The sequence below is a fragment of the Balaenoptera physalus genome (genome assembly GCF_965194825.1).
Source record: "Balaenoptera physalus genome assembly, chromosome: 2".
Classification (NCBI taxonomy): Eukaryota; Metazoa; Chordata; class Mammalia; order Artiodactyla; family Balaenopteridae; genus Balaenoptera; species Balaenoptera physalus.
Window position 1 is genome coordinate 1,816,255 of NC_138883.1, and position 9,188 is coordinate 1,825,442.

A 9,188-nucleotide genomic window follows, 5' to 3' on the forward strand; every position below is an offset into this window, starting at 1 on the left:
TCCGTGCTCCCAATGCAGGGGGCCCGGGTTCCATCCCTGGTCGGGGAACTAGATCCCGCATGCCGCAACTAAAGATCCCTAACACAGCAACAAAGATCCCACGTGCCGCAACTAAGACCTGGCACAGCCAAATCAATCAATCAATCAATCAATATTAAAAAAAACCAACAACAATGAACAGAGCTTCAGGGAGCTTTGGGTCAACCTCAAATGGCCTAACAGACACCATCTTAAGAAGCTAGAAAAGCAGAACAAACAAAACCTAAAGTAAATAGAAGAAGGGAAATAACAGATAAAAGAGTGGAAATCAATTAAATAGAAAACAGAAAAATAATAGAGAACATTAATCAAACTCAAAGTGGGTTCTTTCAGATGATCAATAAAAATGATAAACCTCTAGCCAGGCTGAGAAAACACAAAATCATCAATATTAAGAATGGGAGGGGGGACTTCCCTGGTGGTCCAGTGGTAAAGAATCCACCTTACAATGCAGGGGACACAGGTTCGATTCCTGGTCAGGGAACTAAGATCCCACATGCCGTGGGGCAACTGAGCCCGTGCGCCACAACTACTGAGCTTGTGCACCTCAACAAGAGAGCCCACATGCCACAACTACAGAGCCCATGCGCCCTGGAAACTGCACGCCACAGCTAGAGAGAAGCCTGCATGCCACAACAAAAGATCCCTCATGCCTCAGTGAAGATCCTGGTGCCGCAACTAAGACCTGACACAGCCAAAAATAAATAAAATAAATAATAACTTTAAAAATCTTAAAAAAAAAATCCTCCCTGAAAACCATCAGGGAGTTTGGGTTTATAAAAAAAAAAAAGAAGGCGAGGGGACTTCCCTGGTGGTCCAGCAGTTAAGACTCCAAGTATAAGCCACTGCAGGGGGGCACGGGTTCAATCCCTGGTCAGGGAACTAAGATCCCGTATGCTGGGCAGATAAATAAATAAATACAATTTTGAAAAAATAAAAGAATGTGAGATGGGACATTGTACAGATTCTACAGATGCCAAACGAATAATAATGGACTATCATGAATAACTTTATACCAATAAATCTGACAACTTAGATTAAATAAACAAATTCCTTGAAAGATACAAACTGATAAAACTCCCCTGAGAAGAAATAGATAAACCAAATAGTCCTATATCCATTAAAGATATTGAATGTGCATTTGAAAACCTTCCAAGAAAGAAAACTTCGGGTCAGGGGTGGGGGGGTGTTGGGGAAGGGAGGAAGTAATCGCAAAGGGCCAGATTAACCCCATTGGGTGGTGGATCTGCTGCTTACCTTGATAATGGAGATGGTTTCATGGATGTATGCATATGGCAAAAGTCATCAGATTGTACACTTTAAACATACATTGTACATTTTACTATATGTTAATTACACCTCTAGACACTGAAAAAATAAAGACAAGGGTGAGCTCCATAGACAATGGAATATTGCTCAGCCATAAAAAGCAACGAAACTGAGTTGTTTGTAGTGAGGTGGATGGACCCAGAGTCTGTCATGCAGAGTGAAGTAAGTCAGAGAGAGAAAAACAAATACCGTATGCTAACACATATACATGGAATCTTAAAAAAAAAATGGTTCTGAAGAACCTAGGGGCAGGACAGGAATAAAGACACAGACGTAGAGAATGGACTTGAGGACACGGGGAGGGGGAAGGGTAAGCTGGGACAAAGTGAGAGAGTGGCATGGACATATATACACTACCAAACGTAAAACAGACAGTTGGTGGGAAGCAGCCGCATAGCACAGGGAGATCAGCTCGGTGCTTTGTGACCACCTAGAGGGGTGGGATAGGGAGGGTGGGAGGGAGATGCAAGAGGGAGGAGATATGGGGATATATGTATATGTGTAGCTGATTCACTTTGTTATAAGGCAGAAACTAACACACCGTTGTAAAGCAATTATACTCCAACAAAGATGTTAAAAAAAAAAAGAATACCTGATTAAAGTCATCAACTATGTGTATTCAATAGTATCCATTGCAATTTCAGAGCTATTTTTTTAGATGAGTTATGATTAAAAAATAAAATAAAATAAGACTTCCAAAAAAAATAAAAAGAGTGATCCCCAACGACTGGAGGGCTTGAGGAAAGCTCTCTTGGACGTGTCCCCTCCCATCTGTGTGCCCTGCAGTCTTTAAGAACCACAGCAGATGCTCAGAGAGCCCATCACAGTGGACACTCACCAAGTCACTGAGGATGTGGAGGAAGTAGGGAACTGTCATCTGCCCCTCCTCCTCTATGAAGATTCTCAACCTCAGAGGCACTTGGAGTTAGACTCGCTGTAGCCTGGGGGGAGCCCGCAGCAGGTTGCCCGTGCAGTAGGGACTCGGGCAGGGATGCTGGGGACAGAGGGACTGACAGGCAGTGTCTGTTCTGGGCTCTTGCTCCCCTGGGGATTAGAGGCTCGGGACATCTCCACAAGCCGCAGGTTCGGGGGTCTGTCCACCCTCATTCCTCCAATTCTTTTCTCTTGCTGAGATCTACTACTTAAGACAGTGGTTCCCTGCCTCGGGCCTCGGTCAGAATCGCCTGGGAACCTGGCCAAGGCGCAGGTTCCCTGCCATCCTGCTCCTCTGAGCCTGGGCCTGGCGATCTTCACCAGCCCTCCCGGTGACAGCCACATGGCAAAGCTGGAGACCACTCGCTCAGAAGACTGGTTTAGCTACTTTAATAGAGACCAAAATAACAGTGGCTTTAAAAAGACAGAAGGTTAATTTCTCTTGTGGAAAAGACAAGCTGGTAAGTGGTCCCAGGAACCAGGGTGGCGGATCCCCCGAACTGGTCCAGGGTGGGGTGACCAGCTGTCCCAGTTTGCCCTGGACAAAGAGGGTGCCCAGAACATGAGATTTCTAGTGTTAAAACCTGAAAGTCCCAGGCAAACCTTGATGAGTTGGTCAGCCTCATCCAGGGAGGCTCTGCCATGGCCCAGGGTGGTCCTCTGTCTGCAAGGCCAGGGCGGGCTTAGCACCACAGTAGCCTGGTTCCACCCGGAAAGGGGAAAGAGGAAGTAGAGGCAGGCCAGAGCCCCACACTAGCAGCGCAGGGGGCCAAGTGCCCAGTGGACACGAGGGGCTTCCATTGCTAACGAGAATGGGTACTGGGGCCCTGAGTATCATCTGCCAGAGAGAGGAGAGGTGTCGGGGGGCAGGGGCAGGGGGCAATGTATGTCAGGAGAGACAGGGCTTGTCACAGAAAGCCCCAGGGACCGAGGGGGCGTGGGGTGAGGCCCCACCCCATTGCTACCTGGGGTCTTCCCCCCACCGGCCCTCCCCCACGAGGTATTACCGTCCCTGCGATAAGCTCTAGCTCTGCCCCACATCAGCGCTCTGGGAGTGGCCCTGCAGTGAGCCCCACGAGATGGGCACTACCAGCCCCGCTGCCAGAGGAAGCAATGTGCTCTCTGAGAGGAGGGAATTGCCACGGTCACTTGCTTATGGGCGGCAAGGCTTGTAACCACGACTGACTCTCAGCCCGTGCCAGGATGGGGGAGGGGGTGGGTACGGCCGAGGAGGGTCCTCCATCACTTCAGCCCCTAAGCCCTCCAACCTTGCCCCTCCCGGTGACCAGAGCCCAGCCAGGCTGGGCATGGTAGCAGCCAGCCAGGCGCCAGTATGGGGTGAGGCTGGAAGCGGGTGGAGCCGCCTGAAATTGGGGCCCCGGGACCAAGCCGTCTCCCCAGCCCGGCTCCTCAAGGCAGCAGCTCAGAACAGAAGGGGGTGGGGAGGGGCCCAGGGGCCTGGGTCAGGGAGGTGGGAGAAGGTTTCAGGAGATGTCCCTTCCCCAACTAAGAGAAAGCTGGTTGGGGCTTGGGGCTTGCTGGGAGGCCACGGGGCCAGAGGCAAGGCAGAGGCTGGCAGCCAGGCCAGGTGAGGACCTGGCCACCCCCTACACAACTGTCCTCATTTCTCTTCCTCTGGGGTTGGAAGGAAGAAGAAGAGACCACGACGAGGCCTGGGGGAGAAAGGACAGCCAGCCCCAGGACACGATGATGCTTTAGAACATATGTTTATTTTCATCAGTCTGTAATGTATATATTCACATCGTACAAAATGATTCCAGACCACAGACTAGGTAACACCCCATGACCCCTCACCTGGACCCCAGCAGGGGAGCCCCTGCCTCTGGGCTGCTGGGAGCACAGCAGGCGGCGCAGGAAGAACACTGTCGAATGAAGCTGCCACTGGCGGTCAGGAGACAGCGTCAGCATCCTTGCTGAGACCCTCCGGGCCCCTCAGAGCACCGCGGACCCGGCCTGGCCCTGCTGTGCTCCCGAGAGGCGGCTGCAGTGGAGTTTACTGAGCAAAAGGGGAAAGTGCTGGCTGGAAGGTGGACCCTCACGCCGGGAACACGACCCCCTCCCCCAGGCAGCCAGAGGGCCCACAGCCCGGGCTGGGGCCACATCCTTCTGCGGCCACCTCTCTCCCTCCACACCACGTCTCCTGTCCTCACACCCACCCTGTAGGGGCCTGGCATCCGCCCCTCCCACCCCCCGAACCACCACCACCACCACACTCACGAGCTGGTGACTGGCCCAAAGCCATCCAGCTGGTCCGCGCGCCTCCGGTGGGCCTCAAACCCAGGCCTGTCCGACCCACCATCCAGGCCCTTCGGCTCCCCTACACCCGGGGCCAAGGAGGCAGGGACCTTCCCTCCCCAGAGGGTGGCGCCAGACCCGCGGGCCAGGCAGGCTCCCGGGCAGGTCGGTCTCATCCTCCGGGAGGGACGCCTCGCCCTGGCGGGAGGTGGGAATGGGGTGACACTTTGCTGAGCCCCTCCCGGGGCCAGCCCCTCCCAGAGATACGCGGGCTCCCGCGGCTCCCACGGGACCTATCGGGCGCGTGCTCCCAGGACGCACTGCAGAGGGGACGCCCTGGCCAAGGCGGTCCGGCCGACCGAGTCCGCGGGCCTGTTCCCCTACCCGGGGCGTGGTCTCCCAACTTCCTCCCAACCCACGTTTCTGTCCCTGGGGGTCCTTCATTCATTCCACACGCTCTCACTGGGCCCCTGCAATCGCCCCGCACGCGCCCTCTGCGAAGCGAAGGCTCCAGCTCTCCCCCAGCGAGCCCACGACCCACTCCCGCCCCGGAGGGCGCGGCCGCCGCGTCACCAGGACCGGGAGGCCGGGGGCTAGGAGAGCTCCTTCACCCCGCGCGGCCACCGCCAGGGCCCGGCTCGGAAGCCGACGGAGTTTCAAGGGGCGGGGGGCTGGGGGGTGTGCTCGGGCTGCAGGAGGACAGCAGTGGCGTCTCCGCTCAGGCAGCGCGCCAGGAGCGTGGGTCCGGCGCGCCCGAACCCCAGCCCTTCACAGGGCTTCCCAGCCCTTCCCAGCGCTTCCCAGGGCTTCCCAGGGCTTCCCAGGGCTTCCCAGCCTTTCCCAGGGCTTCCCAGCGCTTCCCAGCCTTTCCCAGGGCTTCCCAGCCCTTCCCAGGGCTTCCCAGCGCTTCCCAGCGCTCGGCGCCATCACGCCCGGCCGCCTTCCGCTGCGCTCGGCCCCAGGCCCGGCCTCGGGGTCTGCCGGGCGAGGTACGGAGGGCCCGGGCCGGCCTGGGGTGCGCGGCGCAGGGTCCGAGGGCTCCTTCCAGGCGCCCCCGCCCCGGCCCTGCTCCCGGGCCGCGCGTGGGCCGCTCCATTACTGTCGCTGCGTGCAGGCCCGCCGGGTCTAGTGGTCCTAAACATTTCACAATTGCGCTACAGAACTGTTGAACTGTTAAGAACCACTGAACCCAGCGCGCGATCCGCGTCCGCCGCGCTGTGGAGAGAAGAGCCCCGCCGCCCGGGACCCCGGCCGCGCGCCCCGACGCCCGGACACGCAGCGGGAGCGCGGCCGCCGGACCCAGCCCCGCCCGCCCGACCGCGCCCGACGAGCCCCCGCGAGCCCAGCCGTCCCGGCGGCGCGTCCCCTCCGCCCACGGCCCCGCGATGCCCGGCGGTGCGTCCGTGCGGCGGCGGCGGCCAGCGCCTCGGCGCCTTTTAAGCGGGTGGCCGCCCTCCCCCGCCGCCGGAATGCGCCCGCGCCGCGCCGGCCCGACCGGTTTTTCCGGGCGGGGCGGCTCCCGGGCCGGCAGGTCGCGCGGCCGGTCGTCCGCGGCCCGGGTACCTGCTCGGCGCGCCCACGCGGGGGTGGCCCTGACTCACCGGCCTCCCGGCCCCGCCCGGCCCGCCGCCCCCGGCGCCCCTGGGGTCCACGCTCCGAGCCCGGGGACCATACCCGCACCGTCCCGCCAGGGACCCGGGGCGCCCGGGCTCACTGCGGGGAGGTGGGGACGGCGGCCGAGTTGGTGCCCAGGTGAGGACCGGAGCCGGCAGAAGCCCGGGACCCGGGTACCGTCCATGGGTGGCGGGAGGGCCGGCTGGACACGCCCATCCGTGTCCCTTCTCACTTCAAAGGGAACTTCATGGGAGAGGGGAGGAGGGGAACAAATGGAAAGTGAAACTAGAGGGAGGGTGAGGAGGCGCCGGCAGGTTTCTGGTTCTCAGACGCTGTCTCCTCCCAGAGGGTAAGGAGGGCAGCCCGGACCCCTCCTCAGAGCCCACGCTGGAAGCCCCATCCTGCGCCCACACTCCCCACCCTGGGCGGCAGGGGAGCCAGGGCACGACATTCCTGTCCGCGTCCCCTCCACGCCCGGCAAGAGCCCTGGGCCGGCACCCCGCAGCCCCATGCGCCCCGGCCTGCCCGCTTTAGTCACCTGGACGTGTTGGGGCAGCAGAGCTGCCCACTGGGGGCTAATGGCGGAGTCCAAGCTTTAGGAAAGAGAAAATTTGGAGGGAGGTGACCCCTAAAGTCCTCGGCCCACACCCTGAGCCACTGGTGCGGCCCAGGGGTGGGTGGGCAGCGGGCGGTGGTCACCATCGTTTGGCTAAGTCCGGGGTGGCCACACAAGGCCGTGCCGCCAGCTGCACCCCAGTGTCCTCTGGGCTCGGGAGCCCAGGCTGGTCCCAGGCCGGATGCAGCCACCGAGTTGTGACGGACCCTCTAGACCTTGTCACACGTGCTGTGTGTGGTTTACCTGCACCACCACCCAGTAAAGTGAGTAGCAAAGGTTTCATCGTTTCCATTTGCAGTTGGGGAAACTGAGGCTCAAAGAGAGGCAGTGACTTCTCAGAGGTCACACGGCGCTCCATGGTGGAGCTGGGACTCTACACCCCACGTCTCTGCTGAGTCCACTGGCCTGAGTGGCAGTGTGTGGGGGCAGGAACTGGGGGGAGGGGGCACAGAGGTGTGTGACCAAGACAGTGAGCTTGGGAGCTCCTGCCCCCCGTCACCGCATGGGCAGAAAGACCCCACCTCTCCTGTCCCCTGTTCTCGGCCCTGGTGCAGCCCAGGCCGGGGCAGACCCCTCCCTCCACACTGCCTCTGTCGCCGGCGCCAGAGGGGACTGGTAAGAGTGGAGAGGAAGAGGTGACCAGTACCAGCGCCTGGGCCCCCCACTTGCAGCAGGAGGTATTGAGGTGTGACCTGTATCTGGGGTGAGGGCGGCCCTAACTGAGAAATCTGATCTTAGGACGGAAGACACTGGGTAAACGTGGATAACGGCCTAAATCAGAGATGTTTCCCAGTGATAACCCTGGGATCCCAGCGACAGGAGATGGGCCGTTGGGAGCTGGAGCGCCACCCCAAGTGAAATCACCGGGTGCGAGCCACGCAGCTCCGGCCCCTCCGAGACCCCGAGGGGCTCCGGGCACCTTGCACGTGTACCCCGCCCTCGCCGAGCCTCGCCTCACTCCCGCGTCTCCCGCCAGCCCGGCGACCTCTCCCGGTGGCACTACCTTCAAGAGGTGAGGGGGCCGGTGCAGTGCCAGGCGGGCTGGTAGCCCAGCTCTGCCACGTGCCCGCCTGGGACCCTGAGCACAGGCCTGGGCCTTAGTTTCTTCAGCTGTAAAGTGGGAAGGAAGATGGGCCAGTGCCCATTCGGGGGCATCGCGGGATGGAAGCTAGCGCCTGGCAGGTGACCCTTCAACTTTGTTATCCCCGGGGCTACCCCCCCTCGCGCGGCGCTGGGGGCGAGGAGGGCGGCCCTTTACTCCCCTGCTGCGACTTGGCCATTCTCTGAGGAATGGCCCTGGGGAACTTTCCAAACAGATGCCTGAGACTTTCCAGAGCTTTCTGGGATGCCTGCCCAGTCCAGGAGCCGCTCATTGTAGGGCTCTGCATCCCCCAAGTGTGTGGAGGGGCCTGAGAACAGGGGGCCTGGAGGGGAGCTCCCCACATCTGCCCCGCTGGCAGAAGCCTCTCCCCTGCCCTCGATGACCCACTTGGGGGAACGCCAGCGCAGCGAGTGCTCTCCCCCAGGGACACCGGGCTCCAGTGGGCACTTCTCCACTGGCAGGCTTTCTGGGAGGGAGGGCCCATGTGGGGTAACTTGAGGCACCGCAGCTCTCACAATCTGGGCTCCGCGGGGCCTGGGAGACGTGCTGAGTGTGGCGTGGCCGTGAGCACAGGCTCTGCCCCATCCCGTCCCCCGTCCCTCGGAAGCAGAGCCAAAGCGGGTGGCTGTGTCTGGTCAGCTGCTGTGTGCCGGGCGCCACGGAGGACGTGGAGATGGGCACCGGCCGTGGGATGCGGAAGGCGCTCTCCAATTGTCCAGGTACTTGTCCAACGGTCCTGCCGCCCCCTGGCCTTCTGAGGGTCCCGGCCCACCGGCAACTGCAGGGCCTCCGGCTCTGGAGCCCCAGGGCCCCTCTTCCCCGCAGGCCCCCCGCTCACTGGGCTGTCGTCAGGATATGGGGCCCCACCACACTCGTGTGGTGTCACCTGTTTGTGCAAGGCCCAGGCACACCCGTGTCTGGGCAAGATCTGGAAGGCTGCCAGCCCGGGCCTGGGAACCGGGCTGAGAAGCCTGGGGGTGCGGGCGGAGCCGCCCCCGGCCCAGCGCCTCTGGGAGAGGCTGCATGGTGGGTGCAAGGGAGAGCTCTGTGGGGTCACCCTTGCCCTCAGGCTGGGCCCAGCGGCTTCCTGAGCCCCCAGAGGGGCCAGATGGACAGATTGAAGGCAGTCCTTCTGGGGGCAGTTAGAGAGGGGCCAAGGTGGTGGGGGACCTGGAGCGGGGAGGCTCCTCATGGCCAGCAGGGCGGGGGGCGGGGCGGGTGGGGGGGGAGGGAGGCCTCGGGCCAGCCCAGGCCCAAGGGCATGCCCTTGTCGCCGCACGGACTGCTTCCGGTTCAGGC

At 60.9% G+C, this 9,188-nt stretch overlaps 1 protein-coding gene across 8 annotated transcripts in view; it reads left to right on the top strand.

Annotated features, from left to right (window-relative positions):
* Positions 1-6,060: 6,060 nt before the first annotated feature.
* LOC309655671 (uncharacterized protein) overlaps positions 6,061-9,188 on the top strand; it is a gene marked incomplete at its 3' end in the record, with an annotated part of 193,088 nt that continues 189,960 nt past the window's right edge. Inside the window, exons 1-5 of one of the 8 annotated variants that reach the window (XM_082451110.1) lie at positions 6,486-6,520; positions 6,905-7,050; positions 7,526-7,641; positions 7,764-7,799; positions 8,500-8,608. In XM_082451110.1, coding sequence (XP_082307236.1) covers positions 7,570-7,641; positions 7,764-7,799; positions 8,500-8,608 — 217 coding nt within the window. In that variant the 5' untranslated portion in view covers positions 6,486-6,520; positions 6,905-7,050; positions 7,526-7,569. The other 7 variants (XM_082451113.1, XM_082451109.1, XM_082451111.1 and 4 more) reach the window with 7 other exon arrangements.